This window comes from Coptis chinensis, chromosome 3 (genome assembly GCF_015680905.1).
Source record: "Coptis chinensis isolate HL-2020 chromosome 3, ASM1568090v1, whole genome shotgun sequence".
In the NCBI taxonomy this organism is placed as follows: Eukaryota; Viridiplantae; Streptophyta; class Magnoliopsida; order Ranunculales; family Ranunculaceae; genus Coptis; species Coptis chinensis.
The window spans coordinates 108,349,294-108,370,409 of NC_141458.1; the positions used below are offsets into that span (position 1 = coordinate 108,349,294).

At 37.5% G+C, this 21,116-nt stretch overlaps 2 protein-coding genes across 2 annotated transcripts; both read right to left on the reverse strand.

Moving 5' to 3' along the window:
• Nucleotides 1-250: 250 nt before the first annotated feature.
• LOC147512799 (phospholipase A1-Ibeta2, chloroplastic-like) lies at nucleotides 251-2,008 on the reverse strand. Its single transcript, XM_086595800.1, is given in 3 exon segments — nucleotides 251-828; nucleotides 830-1,671; nucleotides 1,674-2,008. Coding segments are annotated over 3 exon segments (1,560 nt in total). The 5' UTR covers nucleotides 1,944-2,008; the 3' UTR covers nucleotides 251-380.
• Nucleotides 2,009-12,518: 10,510 nt separating this feature from the next.
• LOC147512800 (rRNA processing protein-like protein) lies at nucleotides 12,519-19,109 on the reverse strand. The gene is made up of 13 exons (XM_086595801.1): nucleotides 18,889-19,109; nucleotides 18,680-18,807; nucleotides 18,539-18,611; nucleotides 18,321-18,395; nucleotides 18,124-18,234; nucleotides 17,936-17,978; nucleotides 17,225-17,318; nucleotides 14,926-15,028; nucleotides 14,759-14,854; nucleotides 14,613-14,645; nucleotides 13,893-13,992; nucleotides 13,017-13,101; nucleotides 12,519-12,907 (listed from the first exon to the last, which is right to left on the reverse strand). Exons 1-13 carry the CDS (start codon nucleotides 18,961-18,963, stop codon nucleotides 12,781-12,783), a joined length of 1,143 nt encoding a protein of 380 aa, XP_086451927.1. The 5' UTR covers nucleotides 18,964-19,109; the 3' UTR covers nucleotides 12,519-12,780.
• Nucleotides 19,110-21,116: the final 2,007 nt, after the last annotated feature.

Below are 21,116 nucleotides of genomic sequence, written 5' to 3' on the forward strand. Positions count from 1 at the left end.
CTTGTCAAAGATTCTGAGTAACTTATAAACTACAATCCGTCAAACGTGTTCTTCTAATTATTGTTTTCCTTTTTTTTCATTCATTTGCTAATTCAGCAGTTATTCTATTTAGCAAAATAAAGAAAAATAGTTTTGAATTCAAATGAAAAAAGAAATGGAAGAATTTGACTTGTGAAAATTTAATGTAATATTTAATTGGGGCATAGTTATTATTATCAAACTTTTGAAAAACAGTCCCAAACACATACGGTTAGAAGGAAGGCTCAGCTCGTTTACTATTTTGTTTAGTATGACTGGATATAATATAACACACTAATATGTTCTTAAATTAGTGACAGAAATGCATATTTTTGGGCGACAAATATATACAAAAACAAATCTCACGATGGACTTGGGAGACAGTTTGGTATTGGAACATTGCCTCTGTCCAGGCCCAACTTTAGTCCGTGTGCCTTGCTTGTATACAACTTCTTCATGTTGGAACCTTGTTCATTAAGCAACTTTGCGAGACTTCTCTTTGCATTTTCTCTAAATGGACAATTAGATGCACGGAATCCATCCACCAAATGAAGATACGCCTCCAAGTCATGACAACATGCCACGTCAGCATTTGGTTTTAGATAGGGTGACATTTTGCTATCAATCTTAAGTTCACTTCCCACATGTGAATAGGCCCATGGTACATTATCATCTAACATTTGTAGAAAACCAGCAGCCTTCGATGCTCTTAGTTTCTCATCAAGTGTTTCATTCACAAACATCCCTGGCACGCGTGTGATCACATCCTGTGAATTAACGACACGTAGCACTTTGACCCCATTATTGTTATTCGATTTGCTCCGGTTCTTTCTGGCGTGGACCGCCAAACGAATAAACAGCAATGGGTGGCACGTTTGCGTCACACGTGCTCAACTCATCTGCTGCCAATAAGGCCAATGCTGCAACAAGGCTGTGACCAGTAATGCTGATGCTTAGATCCTCACCTTTGTACAAATGGATCAGTCTACGAACTTCCTGGACAATGGACTCGGATAAACTATCCATTTCGGGTATGGATCCGGGTGTTTTATAAAGACTCAGAAACCCACATTCCACCTTGGGATGACCAGTTTCCTCATCTCCAGGAATTTTAACAAGTAAATCTCTAACATTCTCCACCCATTCGAGACATGTGGACGTCCCACGCAACGAGATGACAATATCTCGACGGCCCATACGCGCAATCTCCCGTGGGTCATCACACACCGCAACATATCCGATCCAACTGGATCGCTGAGTCAACCAGCTTAGATCGGGTGCCACATCATCAACCCAAGTCGGTATTGAAATAGATGACGTAGCATAAAGACTCTTGGTCACCTTATACGACCGATCATTTAAAACCACAGTACGTGCAGACAATGGTGGTTCATCACTTTTTGATGTGGAGGGGTTGGACTGGAATGCTTGGTAAGCATTTTGTATAAACTCGCCATATTTAACAACTTCTCGCCGTAGATTTTCATCGAGTGGATCAAGAAGATTATCCCAATCATTACATCCATGATATTCTCTCCATTTACTAGCAAGATTATTTCTAGGGGAATATTGTTGCGATATGGATAAAAGCCGTTTTAAACGGTTGAGATTCCTCGGTGACATTTCTTCAGCTGCTTTCACCTGTGGCAATATTATTTTGTTAGATCAAGAGCATTTAACAACCCCTTATTTTCTCTTTCCTTGTTTTCATTATTGTTGTTGTTGAAAATTTGTTGGGGTTGAAGTAACTTTTCTAAGTTAGAAAGATGTGTTTGGATTGTTTCAAGAGGTCTTTTGGAGATAGTTTTTAGAGTTGATGCTGTTCTTGCTATAGGTTTTAGTGGAGAGTTGCGGTAGGTGGAGTTAATGGGTCTAGATGAAAACTTAAGGCGGGTTTGTGAAGGAGTTGCTAAGCCGATCTGCATGGAGACGAGAGAGAGAGAGCAAATTGGCAAATGAGAATGAAGAGCAATGCATTCGTTAGATTTTGTGAAATCAATGGATATGCTTATATAGTAATAAATTACCAATAATGTTCAAACGCGCGTCACGTCAATCTTTAGCTGCTTCATAGAATAGGAGTATAGGACCAACGGTGGACTTTCTGTGTCTAGCGTATGTATATGTATCGAGTATATTGACATATTGTTGGTCATAAATTGGATCAGCTGGTCTTGGTGTAGAATTAGAAATTCTTGTCTTACCATTGTTGAAGAAAAGTAAAAGTAAAACTAGTTAATAAAAAAATTAATAAAATTGACAATGTGGTGCGAGAATGAGAGACATGTTTTTTTTTTAATAAGATAAAGAGAGACATGGTGATATACATTAGAAGAAATAGTTAGGAGACACGGGGACTAATAAAGAAGAAGAGCAACAAATCTAAATAAAACTGCCTTCTCGTCGGTCAGACAATAACTGGATTGATCGAAGTATATGTAGACCAGTTGATTTAATTGGATTCTTAGCAACGTATGTAGAAAACCAATTCAAATCAAAGTAAGCATTATATTGCTGGGCCTAAAGTGTTCAAATTCATTAGGTGCTGGTACCATTTGGTGTTGGTACCATTTGATCCTAATTCATTAGGTGTACTCATTGACTCATTGAGTTTAGTTATTTTCCGTATTATTGAATTCAGAGTTATGAAAAAGTCTAACAAAGCTTTCCGACATGGTGTGAATGTTTCATGGGCTGGTGGCTCGGATGATGTCCCGAAATGGCCATAATACCCTTTTGACCATCATTTATTTCTTGTTTATCGCTTTATGCATGGTTGTTTTAGACTTTTAGTCATTACAGAAAGAAGAATATAAGTATTGAAGTTTCAGGGAACCTGTCTTTGCCAGTACGTAGTTGAATTGTGTTCTGTACCAAAGAGATAAAGGTCAAACAGAAAAATGATAACATATTAACATACCACATTGTTTATTGTTCATGTATTCATGGGGTTGATAGCTCATTGTTATTCTGTTAAAACCAATTCTATATATGAGAGTGAATATGACAATTTCACTTAAATAAGGTTGACATTATAACAGTTTGGTGTTGGGTTGGAGGTTGATTTATGTATATATCGCAGTTTGGTGGTCGGTTGGAGTTAGTCTTACAGAAGTAGTAGAAAAAAAAATTCTCCGTGTCAAATAATTGTTTTATGATTCAACATCAAAAGCAGAGAGGATCTCAGTATTAAAAGCGATCGACTTTATCTACCACCATTTACGACTGGGGTCCAGGGAATTAAGCTTAACTTTCTCATATTTTCAAGGGAAAAAAGCAAGGTTTTAGAAAGAGAACTGCAAGTGGGTATTTCATTTTCTAACAGAAAAAAATAAACTACAACACAAAAATTTATCTAAAACACTATACTCGTTTTAAATTCTACTTTAGTGTTAAAGTGGAGACCGTGGTCTAGTCATGATCGCAGATCACGTTATAAATGTTGAGCACTACAGTTTTTTTTTTTTTATATAGGCATGTTAATACCTAAGGATACTATATTTAGCAAAGCAGGAAAAAAATACTTTTCCATCAAAATTTTCTTGCCACTGGATTTTCAATATAAGTTTGCCCTGGTGCAATTATTTTCTTTCGTGGTCCTTCGGATTATTCTTTGAAAGATCTGCCCTGCACTCTTATTGAAACTCATTTGTCTATCTGTTTTTATCCACATCTATAACTATCACCGCTTTATTACTTTTTATTTTTGTTGGTTTCTGTCTTTCTGAGCATTGAGGAACCATAACCCATATGACCACAGTTCCCTGTCATGAATTTGCTATCAATCAACAAAATTCCGTGTTATTGGCATTGTGTGTGTGTCACTAAAATGAAAACATCCTTGCATCATTTCCCAAAAAAATAAATTCAAGTTTTTGTTTCTAATATTGGCTATTCCCCATTGGCCAGGAAAACAGTTGCTTTAACATTAGCGGTAGTCAACGATGAATGAGCACTTAAACAATTAAACTATGGTTCTCTGATGCACTGGCATTTGAATCCAGGGGAAAAAACAGTACTCGTTCACATAGAGTTGAATACTCAGATACACGCTCGGGCGTAGTGTCTGAAGCACAAAAGTCAGGAGTTTAAAGGTTTTGTTAGTTCATACTTAATTTCACCTGATGATTTAACTCGGAATTCTTGACTCGTTGATTTTAGCAGTTCGTTTCAGTGAAAAGTCAAGTCCTTATAAAGACAAAGTTTGGAGACCAAGTTAACAACTACACCAGAAGTCCCGAACAGTTGGATAATTAATCACCGTCGACTCCACTCTACAACAGCAGAAGTTAGAAAGGGTTGTGTCCACAATACACAGAGAAAAGAACACACCAGAGCACCATGCTTCAAAATATCAGCAGATTTGGTACTTGGAAGTTGGAACAATAATGAAAAGGCCAAGTGAGCCAATAACTCAGTCACGCTAAGAACAACTTTTCCTAAAATAAGAAAAACTTCTCCTAAAACGGCTAAAAGGATATTTATGTTGATTTTCGAGGTTTCACAATGATGAATACAAATCCAAGAGAATTGGAGTATTGATTCAATGCGCTAAACAAGACAATTGGAGTATCGATTCAATGCCTTTAGCGCAGAGAATCGGCTATCTTTAAGCAAAATTTCTCTCCTACAGTAGAAACCGTGAACACAATGGAGTCTATAGAAATATGCTCTCATAATACAATGAAGCCCCAATTAATAGTTCGTAAAGGGTCCGATTATGGATTATTCGACTCGACCAAGAAACACTATAGAAAAACTGATGATGCCAAATTACGGTCACAAATAATTGGTTTAATTTCTCTGTATTAAAAGTATATTTCTATAGTGTGGCATATGACACATATACATTATGACCGACCCCCTTCAAAAAGGTACAGTGTCGTTCCAAAGAGACACAATAACCGTTTGTGATGTGTCTGTTCAAACACATTTCACACCGTTTCAGAAATTAAGGGCCTGTTAAAGACATACTTGAACTAGCGCCTATATTTGCACTATTTCGCTGTGTTTAGAAACAAGGGGTTTTTTAGACATACCCCCATTTATAATTGGGAATTAGACATAACTCTCACTCTAATTTTTTTTAGACATGTCTCCCATTGTAACGCTTGATCTCTAGGGGTGTGCATAAAACCGCAGTACCTGACATAACCGACCGACCGGATCCGAACCATGCTATACGGGTCGGTTATCCATTTAAGTCGGTTCGGATCAGTTTGAAATATTGCAAAACCGACAGGGTCGGTTCAGCTCACGGTTTATATTTGTGATAACCAAAAATATCCGACCCGATTCGCTATTCCATATTTCATTTAAAGTAAAAGTACCATAAACAAAAAACAAAAACCATATTCATCCTAACTTAAATACAGTGCACAGCCGCCACCACCCTAAAAAAAAACCCATCATACATTTCTTATCTAATTTCTCCTTCCTTCCACAAGTTATCACCTCCACCAGTCACCACCATCAACACAAATACATTTATCTCTTCTATTTTTTTAAGTTATCTTTTTACATATGGGGTTCCGATCAATTGGTGTGGATATGAAGGCATTGAAAGAAATGTTTAAACTTGAATGTTTGGTATTGAGTAATTGGTAACTAATTTCGCAAAAAAAAATAGAAAAAAGAAGAAGTAATTGGTAACTATGGTGTGTTGGCTTTTATCAATCTCTCTCTCTCTCTCACTTTGAATGGTTTTTGTTGAACAATTTCATGGATTAGTGTGTAAAATGGATGGATCTACAATTTTTATATAAAGACTTGATCTAAAAAATCAATTTTTCTTTGATTTAGTTTTTTCTTTGTTTGAAATTAGGTCTCTTTTTCACTAACTGGTTAAGATCCGAAAACCAACACAACCGAACCGAAAATTTTGGATCGGTTGCTAATTTTGATCGGATCAATTCGGTTTGAAATATAGTGGAACCGAAAATGTCGGTTGGTCGTCGATTTTATATAAAACCCGACCCAAACCGACCCGTGCATACCCCTATTGATGCCGGTTAATTAGGTTTGACTTTCATTGACCGTTAGTCTAGGTTTCTATTTTCTTCTAATAAAATAATAATATTAATAATCTAAAACTCTTATAATGAAATGCCGAATATGCTCTCAATGGCCATCAAATACATGAATTAAAACTTTAAACACCCGTTGAGTGCATTCATTGGTTCGTGCTTGTTAAATAGTAGAATAGAAAGACTTTATTTTAAATAACAAATTGCATACGAAATAGAAATCATTGAGGGCATATTTGGTATTTTATCATAGGAGTTTTAGATTATTATTTACATTTTTTATTAGAAGAAAATAGAAAACTTATACTAACGGTCAATGAAATTCAAATCTAATTGACCAACATCAAAAATTAAAGTGGGGGCATGCCTAAAGAAAATTAGAGCTGGGAGTTACGTCTAATTTTCAATTATAAATGGGGGTATGTCACCCTAGAAACAATAACACTTTCCACAAGTCCACAATAATCAAGTCCACAATAATCAGTGAGTACACCACTTGTACGTACATTGATCGGCCCATGTGCCTTTCCATTTAATAACTACCTCATGGACTCATGGAGTCTTCCCTTTCTTTACGTGATACAAGTCTACAACCAATTCAAGTCGTACCATACTTACATAGTTACATGGTCATTTCACAATTTGGACTGTTGTCCCATCCAAACCAAATGGAACTTCCATATATACAGAGAAATCCAACGCATAATTTATGATCCAAAAATACACTAACAATGACATTTCGTATTTTGAAAATCTCCAACAATTTCAATATCTGAAAACTTAGTGAGAACTCTACTATGCTATATCTATGCTATATGTGGTAGTGTTCACGATTCCAAACGGAATTCCGTTGAATATTTCGGTTTTAAAAAAAACAACAAAATCAAAAATATTAATGATTTTGAAATTAGTTGAAATCAAAATATGATATGAGTTGAAATATTGTGAATTTCGGTTTTCCAGATTTCCAAAATTCAAATAATTTCGAAAACCCAAACTATGACGTGGTATCAATTAAGTTTTTCATGAAAGTCATTTTTCAAGGACTAACAACCTGACACAAAAATCATGTCATTTGCCCAATGATAATCTTTTGGAACTAAAAACAGGTCCCATCTACCTATTTTATCAGCAAAATTGGGCTGACAATATTATTTGGATACATAACAAAGATGGTAAAATTACTGTTAAGTTTGTTTACATCTACTTTTGTCAACAAAACTGGGTTGAAGAGTCTTCAAGCTTTAATACACAAATTGTCAAGAAGATATGGAAGACTAAAATGCCATCAAATATTCAAATGTTCATGTGGAAGGCTTATAATTTTGCCCTCGCTACAGGAGACTGTCTTGAAAGAAGAGATATGGTGGGGGATTTCTCATGTCCATACTGTGACGAGTTAGAGGATCTCATTCATTTATTTTTTAATGTAGTTGGGCTAGGAGTTTATGGTTTGCAGACTTGGGAATTATAGTGGAAACTGTAAAGGTGCGTTTTGGTATTTCCTTTACATACAAAGGGAGGGGGAAAATGGTTTATATTATGGCTGAGACCGAGTTCGTTGAGGAGCGAACTGCATACGTATCTTCTCTTGATCCAGGGGCGAGAAGAATCAGGTCTGACGTAGTTCATGTAGGTAGTATTTATAACCGTTGAGTATGAAGATCTGTGAGACACGTGTGCTAACATGTACAGATGTATGGTTGAGATCAAGGATGAGTGTTAGGTTGGCTTTGGTAGGAATTCTGTAATGATGGGAATCAGTAGATGTGGTTAGTAGCTTGCGGCAGTGGTTTGTCAAAATACAGCTTTGGTAATGATTGCATATGGATAAGAGATGGTGTCATAAGTCGAGGCGTTCTGCGTGAGATCGTCTGTTCGACCTGTGTTATCCCCGAGTGAGTGGAAGTAAACCACCTACATGAGGCAAGTCGCTCATGAAGTGAGCTTGGAGGACGCGTTGACATGAGTCGATTGTGGTATTTACGTTTTATGTTGGACACGTGTCTAATATTCATTAGATGTGAATATTACTCCCTCACACGACCCCGCTTCTCGGTGGAGGTCGCTTTTATACGGAGAAGTGATCACCGAGAAAGAATGGTGCCGCGTGTTTAGCATATGTGAGGAGGCTTAACGGATGTGAACGAAATAAATATCCATCTTTGGAGAGATCGCCCGTATTATATAGTGAACTGGTGGTGGATTGAAGCATGCACGTGATTGGCACTTTTTAGCATAACTTTTGAGAGCGCTTGTAGCTAAGAGCTAAGTAGCCTTGGAGCTCAAGAAAGTATATGGTTTGGAGAACGTTGGAACTCCTTAGAGTTTTTTAGTTCGAATAAATGGTTGGTTCGTAGAGAGCCGCTCGCGACCGAAGTTGGCGTAAGTCGAGGGACCCTTATAGAGCTCAGCTTGGCGTTGCTCCAAATGGGTCAAGGGACCTTGTAGCTTTATGGAAGCATTCTCCTCGTGGAGAGCATAGGTCAAGGGACCTTGTAGCACTTATGGAAGTGTTCTGCTCGTGGAGAGCGTAGGTCAAGGGACCTTGTAGCGCTTATGGAAGCATTCTACTCGAGGAGAGCGTGCTAGCTTAAGGAAGTGTATTGCTCACTGAGAGCGTTTTCACTGAGTTGATCCTAGAAGTATAGGTCCTCAACTAGCGAGACTTGGAGAGGCTATGGAGCCTATATGCTCAAGAGAGCGTGCTGCTCACGGAGAGCGTGTTAGCTTATAAAAGCGTACTGCTCACTGAGAGCGTTCTCACTGAGTTGATCCGAGAAGTATAGGCCCTCAACTAGCGAGACTTGGAGAGGCTATGGAGCCTGTAAGCTCAAGAGAGCGTGCTGCTCGCGGAGAGCGTGTTAGCTTATGAAAGCGTCTGCTCACTGAGAGCGTTCTCACTGAGTTGATCCTAGAAGTATTGGTCCTCAACTATCGAAACTTGGAGAGGCTATGGAGCATGTAAGCTCAAGAGAGCGTGCTGCTCGCGGAGAGCGTGTTAGCTTATGAAAGCATACTGCTCACTGAGAGCGTTCTCACTGAGTTGATCCTAGAAGTATAGGTCATCAACTAGTGAGACTTGGAGAGACTATGGAGCCTGTAAGCTCCAAAGAGCGTGTTTGCTTAAGAAAACGTGTTGTTCCTGGAGATCGTGTTGCCCGCTGAGAGCGTGTTAGCTTAAGAAAGTGTATAGCTCACGGAGAGCGTTCTCACTAAGTTGATCCTAGAAATATAGGTCCTCAACTAGCGAGACTTGGAGAGGCTATGGAGCCTGTAAGCTCCAGAGAGCGTTTTGTGCTTGAGCACGTTTGAACTCCTGAGAGTGTTTTGTTCTGTAGAGAACGAGCTGTGAGTAGTTTCCTCATGCTGAACTGCTGTAGAAGATGATGCGACCTCAACAGAGCTGGTCTCGGGTGATTGTTTCTCGACCGGAGGAATGGAGATCTTGGCAACAGGATTTGGTGCGACCTCTGGGGTCTTGACAACAAGAGCGGAGGCGACCTCTAGGGTCTTGCCAACAGGAGCTGGGGCGATCTCTGGTGTCTTGATAACAGGAGCGGAGGCGACCTCTGGAGTCTTGACAATAGGAGCGGAGACGACCTCTGTGGTCTTGTCAACAGGAGAGAAGTGGTGACGCTATGTAGCGTTTGAGCTCGAGTGAGCGTTATATTCAGCTGGGTGTTGTGACCGAAAGAGTCCGTGGGCATCCCGCTTTGGAGATCTTCGCCAATAGCTAGCCTTGAATTGGCGTGACTATAGTTAGCCCCAGTTTTGGAGCTTCATTGACCTGTAAAAATACGAGCTAACACCAAAGAGTTAGTACGAACTAACAGTAGTAATTTTGGAGATGCATAGATCATAATAACATAATTGAACTTGTTTAGATGGCAACAATGAGCCCCAGTCTGGAGATGGTTGTGGCTAGCCCCCAGTGTGCATTAGAGCTTGATTGACCTGCACTAGATCGAACTAATATCCAAAAGAAATTAGAACAAAAAACTGTTAATTTGGAGACTTTTCCCGCCGGAGTAGGGTAATGTGCCCGTTCATTGTGCCTAGTTGACCGACTAAACTCTGAACTTGAGCTTCAAGGTTTTCCATGCTTCGTGGGCTTGAGAATTTTTCTTTTTGGTGGTAGGATTTATGAAGTGGTTCTCAAGGAATCGAGACCACAGACGGCGCCAATGTAAAGGTGAATTTTGGTATTTCCTTTACATACAAAGGGAGGGGGAGAATGGTTTATATTATGGTTGAGACCGAGTTCATCGAGGAGCGAACTGCCTACGTATCTTCTCTTGATCCTGGGGGGAGAGAAGAATCAAGTCTGACGTAGTTCATGTAGGTGGTATTTATAGCCGTTGAGTATGAAGATCTGTGAGACACATGTGCTGACATGTACAGATGTATGGTTGAGATCAAGGATGAGTGTTAGGTTGGCTTTGGTAGGAATTATGTAATGATGGGGATCAGTAGCTGTGGTTAGTAGCTTGCGGCAGTGGTTTGTCAAAGTACAGCTTTGGTAATGATTGCATATGGATAAGAGATGGTGTCATAAGTCGAGGTGTTCTGCGTGAGATTGTCTGTTCGGCCTGCGTTATCCTGGAGCGAGCTAAAGTAAACCACCTACATGAGGCGAGCTGCTCATGAAGCGAGCTTGGAGGACGTTGACATGAGGTCGGTGTGGTATTTCTGTTTATGCTGGACACGTGTCTAATATTCATTAGATGTGAATATTACTCCCTCACAGAGACTATAGAATGCAGTGGTATAAGACAATAGTTGGAAGTGTACATAAGTTGGGCCTCCAGTAAAGAGGATGATGTGGGAAGATAGGAATTGAATCAAATTTGAAAAGTTAGCTATAAGGCAGAGGAAGGGTGTTGAAGAGTAGCTATGCTCAGGCTACTAAGTTTATTAGTGCCTTAAAAGACGTAGACCATCTAACTCCCTCATCTTCCAATTCTCAAGCTTATAGGAACCAATCAAATTTTGATGACATCTTTCCAATTATTTATCATCTTACTGCATGTATTAATTTTGATGATGTCTATGAAAGGGAATCAAGATGGGTAGGTGCCAGGGCGATTGCCTAGGACCATGATGGTTTGGCATTAGGAGCAGCAGAAAAGAGATTCAAAACTGGGAGTCCAGTAAAAGTTGAGTTCTTAGCAGCAGAGGTGGCAGTTCAGTTAGCAATAGGGGTGACTTCGGATCGGATCGGATCGGATTAACCTCCTTCGGAATTTTTCCAAATTTTTTTCGGAACCTAATATGCTAGCCAAATCCGATCCAATTTTTTTTCGGATTCAAAATATATTTCCAATTTCGAAACTTTCGGAAATTTCGGAATAACTCGGAAATTTCGGAATACTTGGTAAATTTTCAAAGATCTATTTATTTTCAATTATTTTTAGAATATCATACGCCAATGTTCATTGTAGGGAGAGAAAACCATGTCCACAACACCAATGTACCAACAACAATACGCACTTGTTTACTGAGAAAACCCATTTTCATTCAAACAAGTGATCCAAGAAAAACGAGAAAAAAGAACCCGCGACCTCACCAATAGCAAGCATTGCATTCTGTTGAGGTCTGGGTATTTGTAATGTTTCAATCTTTTTTCGTGTGTGGAAATTGAAGCGTGAAGTGTCTGCATAAATAATGGATTATGGTCTTGGACTCTAAGTAGCTTTACATAATATTATATCTATTGGAATTTGGCTTTTGGATTGGTCTGGAAGTCATTGTATGACTCAATGACATTTTTTTTCATATCATTGTTGTTATGGTAGACGGTGTAATGACAGTAGAGTGGTCCAATTCAAGTGGGAAAGTAGCGGCTAGGTTATGTTTTTGTTTTATTTTTGGAAGTAAAAAACTAGAAAATGAATGAACGGTCGAGATCTAATCAAGTGGATAGTGAGAGAAGTATATATTTTCGGAAGAAATTGGCAATAATATCGGAAATTTCGGAATTTTCGGATCGGATCGGATCGGATTTTAGAATTATATCCAAATCCGATCCAATTTTTTTTCGGAATTTTCGGAAATCGGAAAATCGGCCCATGAAAACTACACCCAGAGCTAGACCAATTTCGGGTCAGATTTCGGAAAAATCGGAAATTCGGCAAAAAGAGACACCCCTAGTTAGCAACAAGATTGAGAAAAGCAGACTATATCTTCAAAGAGAATTGCAAAAAAGTTATGGAAACTTTATCCAGTCCCAATTCCAGTACCAATGCCAAATGTGATTGGAACCTTCAGCATGTCATAGATTCGATCAGTAGGAAAATTTAGTTAGGTTAATAGGTTATTTAATTAGGTAGCCATACTTAAAGAATAGGTCCTCTTCCAAAGTGTTTGCAAACTCTAAACATTGTTCCTTTGTTTTAATTAATGGGCGAGTATGTGTTTAGCCAAAAAAAAATAACAGGTCCCCATATTGGCTCATGCATTACACTTTACACATCAGAGTAAGTTCTTGAATATCTCGCAAATTGCAATAATACAGATCATGTCATGCAATACTATGCTATAAACTCAGCTTATAATTCAGGCCAAGTCAGTGCTGACTAACTCTCTTCCGTGCTTACTTCAGACAATAAATATAAATGAATCATTTCTAAAGATAACAAAAATAAAACATTTCATAATAATTAGTCTATATCGGAAAAGGGTTACAGATATCAACAACAAAAAAACATTTTACAACCTTGAAACTCCAACTCAACTAGGCCACAGAAGTAGATTTAGGGCGCTTCAGTCCAAATAAGTTCTGAAATAATATTGGTGCCATTTCAGGAAGATTCATTCGATCGGGAGCCATGAAACTTACTATCTTCTCATGAACATGGTACCTGTGGAATAAAAAAACAGGTATTTTAAATCCGGTACTGTGCTGCCTTACACTAAAATATTGATGTGTGTGTGTGTGTGTGTGTGTGGGAGCACAGCATATTTTCTTACCTGATCTTGCGACTTTTTGAAGCGCGACGATCAACTATCTTTCGCTTCTTAGTTTGTTGTCTCTTCAGAGCATAAAAGGCAGCTTCTGCAAAGATTCAATGTGATATCAAATAAACCACGTTTCTCTTTTTTCTTCTTCTTTATTTCTTTTATCAATGCCGTATCAAATGAACCAACTTTAAATGTATAATCAAATGACTTAATTGTTCGACAAAGCATAACACGGAAATTGGTACTTTCGCAATGCTTTGGGAGTTCAACCAAACCAATGAAAAATGTTTTTGGATCTGTGGTCACAGCTATCACTAGAGGATGTTTCATTCGAAAAAACATATATATTGTTCAAAAGCAAAGATTAATTTTGTGAGGTTAGATCACAGAGATAAAATTCTGGACAGATTGTAAACAATTTCACCGAAAGGTTTAAAGAGAAGAACATCAAATTAATAATCGCATTCAACAGTATGAAGCTCAAGGAGAGCAAAACTATTTCTAAATTAAGGGCACTATTTTCATTAAAATGATTAGAAATGGTGGGTGACTTTCTCCTCTTCCCTCCTCTCTTTGTCTCTCTCATTTTCAAGGAATTATAATTTATCAACAAAACACAGCCTTAATGTTGTCCACACCCAAAAAGTATCAACGGTCCTAATTTTAAATAATTTAAAAGGGAAATCTCGTGTTTAAGGAAGGGCCAGCAGGAAGGACTGTTTTGGCCGATATTTGTTCCTATACAGAATGCTCTTTACGAAGCCAAAGTTCAAACCCCAAAAGAAAGAAAAATAAATGACAAATTGCACAGTCAACAACTAAAAATACTCAGATTTATCAAAGAATCAAAAACCAAAAACTGTAATGGTTAAACATATTACTTACGAGAAGATTCTGGATTGGAGGACTCAAGGAACTCCTTCAGAAGTTGTTGATAAAACTCAGAGTCATCCAGCAGTTCTGGATCTCCATCCGCATTTACACTCTAACCAAAGTGGAAAGTAAAAGATAATAATATAGATCATTACTTCAATACCATCATAATATGATATAATGTTCCACTTCTGGTTAAGAGAGACAAAACCAAAAGTTTATACATGAGAACAAACAAGATGAAGCTACATTTAATGACTTGATAAAATGCTAAAATAACCATGAGATGCTGTGGAACTATTTTACCATAAAAAGTTACAACTGTAACAACAAACCGCATAATGCTTTAATTTTTTATTAATTGAAAACTCACTAGACGGAACTTAAGTAGTTTAGGAACTGCTCTTCCAATATTGGTATTGATGTTACTGACTTACTGTCACCGCTGTGCCTTTTTATCAGTATAGTAGCTCCCATTGACTATGAACCAATATCAATGAATTAAAAAGATACTTAAAATGACAAGCTAGCAAAAGACAGAGCAACTGTTCTCCACTTGCTCGGCCTGCTCAAGTTTCATTTCTAAGTAATTTAGAGGATTCCAGATTGTGGCTTCAGCTTTTATGAGAGGATCTGGGCTTAAGGAAAAATCTAAGACATAAAAGGCTTTTGACACAAAGCACAGTTATTCAAACCATTTACATGGATGGGAATGAGATGATAAATTGCTACCTCTTCATTTACTTTGTCAGAGACATCTGTAACCTGCATATCAAAGGCCAAGGTGGTTAGCAACAGTGTATGTGTAGGCGGTCTATTTCCTCAACAAATTTAAATTATCAAGAGAGGGCCTACTGGGACCAAGTTGATCAACTTACCGACCCAAAAACACCTACTAAAGGCCTCCTCAAATGCATCCTCTTAATAAGTCTGCTTGGATCCCTCATATGTGCTGCCACTTGTTCACTACTATTCTGCAAGAGAGAAACGTATCAGTAATGTACTTTTTGAAGACCGTGGATGTCAAACCGTGTCGGGAACAAACCTGACTAAAAGCCTGTAACTTCCCTTTGAAACCAGCCACACCAGTCGTAACCTGTGCTCTTCTCTGCCATTTATCTATAGAATTATCTCTGAATGGAGCTAGTCTGCAAAACACACAGTACGAATCTAATTTAACCAATTCAAATGGAGATACTACGCAACTAGAAGTCTAAAAGGACTACAGAGAAACCGACTCTATGTACTAGACTTGCACTTTCTTTATCATTTGATGTCAAACAAACACTAGACTTACTACTTCCTTCATCTTTTTCTTTAGAGCTACACTGTATGTTCATCCAATTGAGTGAACGAAGAAAATGAAAGTAAACAGAAACAGGGACAGGGACAGGGACAGGGACAGCAAGGCCCATTCCCTTATTAAGGATTACATGGATTTGGTCACTGTCACCAATCACATCAAAGCTAATATAAGTAGCAAGAAGCTATTTACCTTAGACTCAAAACCATTATTATTTATCCTTACTTTTATTGTTTAAACTTTGTTACCTAATCCAATAAATTCCAGTTTCCCCTGTGAAGATGGGAATCGCACCCAAGACCTTGGCCCCCAACCTCCTAAGTTTGATCCCAACCCATTATAACAAGCGAAAAATCAAAAGAACAGAAAAGAAGAAATGAGAGAGTGAACAAAATAACCTTTCGGGAAAAAAAACACACACACACACACACCAAAAAACAGAGCTACTCATTCATAGCCCCAGACAGGCCCGTCCATAATCCACACACCAACCAAACCCTACTTCTCTTCAGCCCAATCCTCACCATCATCAAAGCAACTGAAAATCAAATAGTTGTCTTCCTCTCATCGCCATAGTCTTCACTCTTCAAAGTCCCTGCTGTAATTGGTGCCACCTCTCTCCTCCTCCAAACTGCTTCCTTCAATCCCTTCCATCACTCTCTTAATCTTCTCTCTACTCTTGGTGGTATTCACTCACCACTGTTAACCAAAAGTAAGAAAATCCTCTTCATTACCTAAAATGCCCTCTTTGCTCCATCCACCATACCAAAGCTCCCATTACCATTCCTGTCCTTATTGCCTTCCTTGTCCACTAAGCCCCCAAATCCTACCACCCATTGCACTTTCCTCCCTTTCCAGCCTCTTCGCCGTCTTTTTCTCTGCAGAATTTATATCATGCTCCACACTTATGACTCCTTTCCTCTCGCTGCTTACCTCTCCCAACACTGTTAACACTCTCTCCTGTAATCTCTTGTACTCCACTTTCCTCTTTGCTCTCCTCTGAATCATTGATATACCCTCATAATCTTCCCTTGGTAATTTTGTTCCCCAAATTTTCTCTTCTAGTGATTTCTCTAGTTTCAGTATCACCTCAACTCTTACACTTCTCTCATCTTCCTTGATAACTTGATTTTCTCCCCACACCATACAAACTTGAAAGTAGGACACAATTAAATTATTGAAGATTTGCAAAAATAATATCTCATCTGTGATGAACTTGTATTGCTCTACCTCACCTTTTTTGATAAGATACGGATTTATCAAAAAAAAAATCAGTGTGATGTACTAGATATATTAAACTGAATTTGTTGAGAGTGAAAAACTAGCTGGCTATGATCCAATTACAAATATAAGTAGAAGATAATCAAATGGGAGAACTAAGCCTCGAACCCTTGTGTTAATTTCTCCATTCTTTATTTTCTTATCGGGTATTAATCTCTACAAAAGAATACTTTTCAAAGAAAATTTATAACCATGGCATCGTAATAAACTATTAGCGAATGATCAAGATGCAGAAATCAATAAATATTGTAAATTCATCAAGTAACAGACTGCTTCCTACCAATACCTTTTACTTGGATTTGGAAAAATCAAATTAATAGTCAGTTCTATCCGAGATTTTTACAATGACTTATGCGAGTGCAAATAGAAGCCCAGGGATTTTGTCCAAATACTTACGCTTTATATCGAACCTATGCACAACAAAATGCTTTTAAGTGTTATTTTACATCTGCTTAGTAAACCATATTAGCTTCTCTTTTTTCCGATGGAGCTTTGAAAATCATATCGACTATGATGTATAAGTGTATAACCTTTCTTCTAAATTCATGCCGCTTATCATACAATTTCACTGACACTTTCGACATTTTAAGGCTACTTATTAGATTTCTCTCTTTACACTCATTAGATTTTACAGAACGACTAAACGCTTAGTTGTTATTCAAACATGCAAAAGTTGAGATGCGGGGAAACTGGAAATAGATGTTGTAGCAGTTCCAGTTTCTGCCAAAACTACAGCATGAGCATTTTATAAATGAAATACCTGGAATGCATTTCTTGAATTCGAAACCATTCTTTATCCTTCTCATCGACAAAATTCTTTGGTACATCTGTACCCGTAAATCCTTTCTTGTTCCCTGGAAAAGAACCAAAATGTTATAACCGACTCAGGGCGAGAGATGGCAACCCTTAAATGATTTATAGTGAGTAATTGCCCATCAGGGCGAGCGATGATATAACCAGAGAGATAAAACATAATGAAACCCTACAAATGGTGTGAGGGACCTTGATCACTCTCTTGAGAAGAAAAACTGCCACTACACATGAAATCAGAAACGGACTTTGTATCTCCAATTAGAAGATACCCACACTCGTCTTTCGCTCTTTCTCCTAGGTTTCTATTTTCAGTTTAAATAATCATCCAAAATCTGATTCTTACCCACACTCGTCTTTCACTCTTTCTACTAGGTTTCTAGTTTTAGTTGAAACAATCATCCAAAATCTGATTCTTAACTAGTTAAGTGGGCTCTGGTCAAACTGTTGACATTTTAAACATGTTCCATTGGTAGGATCCAAAGATGGATTACACTGCGCCTAATAGTTTTAGTCATTTTGAATGCATCTTTAGAAGAAGAAAATGAGGTAATTGGACAAAATTGCGAGCATCAACGGTCAGGAAGCCATAACCTTTTCCTAAAGATAGTTGTGTAACAGACAATTATGAAAAATAAACTACAAGGGTTTTGTGCCATACCGTCCGAGACTTGAACAATAGAAGGATTCTTCTCGAGCAACGCCTGTCATAACAGCAGGAGACATACTTAACGGATCAAATAATTGAACTAGGAATATAATAATAATAAAACCACAAACTCGTCATTGTTTGTCTTCAAGCAAACTGATAGGTGCTGACAATAAGCAGAATAAGTTTATTAGTCATACCTCTTGTAGTCCCAACAGAGAATCTAGAGCTTTCTCAGATGAAGTCATCAGGTCTGAATATGCTTTATTGACTTCTTCGTCTGAACCGCAAAATGAGGATCTCAAGGGTTCCTGCAAAATTGCACAAATCCAACGATCAATAAAGATCAAACGCGTATTGCTGATTATCCAACTTCTCCTCAATACATTTCACATACCCGAGGTAACTTATTTGAGCTTGTGAACACTTTCTGTAACAAGAACCTCAACTCAAGAGATTTGTCCCATATAGCCTTCAATTCAAAAGATGGGGAAAAAAAAACAATTAACAATGCGGCTCTACAAAATAAAAAAAATAAAAAATAAACTCCTATACTTCTTGTGAGTCTTTTTTTACAAAGGTTGAAAGTAACTAATCCCAACGAACACATTGTACCTTTTGATTATTCACTGCTTGACCTTTCAAAAGATCTTCATCCTTGTGACGGTTAAGATTAATAAGTATGTCCCTGAATGATTCACAATATAATCATACCTTGCCTTAAGTGGTGATCAAAATAATAATATAAAATCTTACGGCTCCTCGTCACGAAGATTGTTATACTCTTTCTCAAGCTCTTCCATCTCAGCATCCCTTGTTACTTTCCCATTTTCTTCTTCACTGTCCTCCTCCACGTCATCATCATCATCACTAAATTCATTCAACTACAAAAAGGAAAAATTCAATTCATTCAAAAACAGAAGTAATAAAGAACAGTAAATAAAAACTTTAATTGTAAGCAACACCTCTTCTTCTTCTTCTTCTTCTTCTTCGAGTGGGAGGTCCCTACTCCGCTTTGTTTTCTTTGAAACTGGACTCATTTTTATTTTTATTTTTTACTTCAAATAATCCAGAAGAAAAAAAAATACGTGTTGCGAAGAAAAAGAGGAGAGAATTGTTTTGTTTTGGGTGTAGGGTTTAGGGTTTTAGCGTAGGTTCTGTTTCAAAGCCCAAATGGGCCCAGATCATGGGCTTTTAACTTGTAAAGAGGTTGTCTAATAATAATAATAATAATAATTCTTTAAAAAAAACGGGTTTGGGTCGTGTTCGGCTATATCCGAATCCGAATAGTTTCATAATATTCGAACCCGAACCCGATTATATCCGACTAACCCGGTCGGATAACACTAAAAATTCAAAAAAAGCCCAAAAAATATATCCGGAAAACACTAAAAATTCAAAAACCAAAAATAACCGATAGAATCGAAACGAACCCGATCCCGATCCGAATAAGTAAATGGATATAAAAATCGACCTGAACCCAAACTATTCAGGGTCGGGTCGGATTCGACTCAAACCCGACCCGATTTCCTGCCCTAATTACAACTCATGCCATTTTTTGTTTTATTTTTTTATTTTGTCGTCTTGCAAGGGTAAAATGGTAGTTTCACGTCCATAAATTAATAAAAAATAAAATAATATCGAAGATTGTTAACGTGGCGGTCACATATAAAACCCAAACCCACGGCAATCAAAAATAAAAAATCAAAGGAAATCAAAAGTGGTAGGATTGTAAATATTGGAAATACTTGAGGGGCAGAACATAACAACTTTAGCATAAAAATTGGGGATGACGGAATAGTCGGAGAATATGTCAGATCCAAATGGGCTACTGAATAATTTAAATATGAAAATGAAGACGTTATGGTGGAACCAGAGCAAACTGATGAGGGGGAGCTGAAGATCAAGATTCTAATGAGGACATATACGTAGACTTAGATGTAGAAGGCAGACGTTGGCGTTGATGAGAATGAGGATGAAACGAAGACGTACATGTTGACGAAGAAGTTCATTTCATTTTCGTACTTCTAATTGGTCCATTCCCTACACCTTTAAACATCGGCAAACAACTAGTTTGTGTTGATGAGTGTACATATTGTTACGTGGTCAGCCATTGATATCTGGATATGTGCAGAATGGTCAGCTTAATGAGGCTGATGTCTGAATTTTTATAAGAATGTTAGACCAGATGAGTTCATCATGGCAAGCTTGATGTCTACTATTGGCACCCCTAGTCATGTACCTGGTGAACCAGCTGCCCAAAATATTTATAATTTCATAAACATATGTACGAGCCAAAAACAAGAGATTATACCAAGAACAATGACAATTTTAGAGAAAATGATCAAAAAAATATGTCAAACTTTGCAGTTGGTTTCAAAAAATGCAACAAATATTTTTTTATTCAAATTAAACATTGAACTTTCAAAAAGTTTTAAATCATACGCGTCGTTCAATTAATCAAACGGCATGCTTAAGTGTACTGTTTAATATACCCCAAATTTGATTTGCCTAGGTGCCAGCTCTTAAAATTGATGAGGTGGATTCTACCCCTAATATTTCACAAAGACAACTCGTCTCCCAACTCTGATATTTGACTAAACAAAATATCGATTTCATCTTCTCCCGTTCTTCCATTGGCACCAATTTTTTATTTTTTATTTTTTCTAGGTCGTTCATGCCACTAAACCCTATAAAATTATTTCAATGGCCAATCAAAAAATAATACTCGCATTTACTATGATTGCATAAATATCTAGTGTGTTGCATTTAGATTCACTTTTAATGCATCTTAAAATGGTCGCAATAGTCGCTCGCGAAGTTTGATAAGAATTTGTAGTGGAATCGAAGTTTATTGTGAATGTCGCTACTACCTTTTTCCACTATAGAGTTTATGAGACCCATAAAAATTTAAGAGATTTAGAATAAGCAACAACACATATTAAACTATTATTATAATGTAGTTGCAATCAATCCAAAAAAAAATGCAGTTGCGATTCACTTACATTGAAGTGCATTATTATATGGGAGCTTGAAGTTTTACATCTGATGAAAAAGCCATATGAAGTAGGCTTTTTCCTTTGAAATTGGACTCATTTTAATAATTTTTTAACTTTAATAACTCGGAAAAATAAAGGGAACGGGAAGCAAGAATTGTTTTTAGGCTGCCTCAAAAATGCATGTTAAAGCTCTC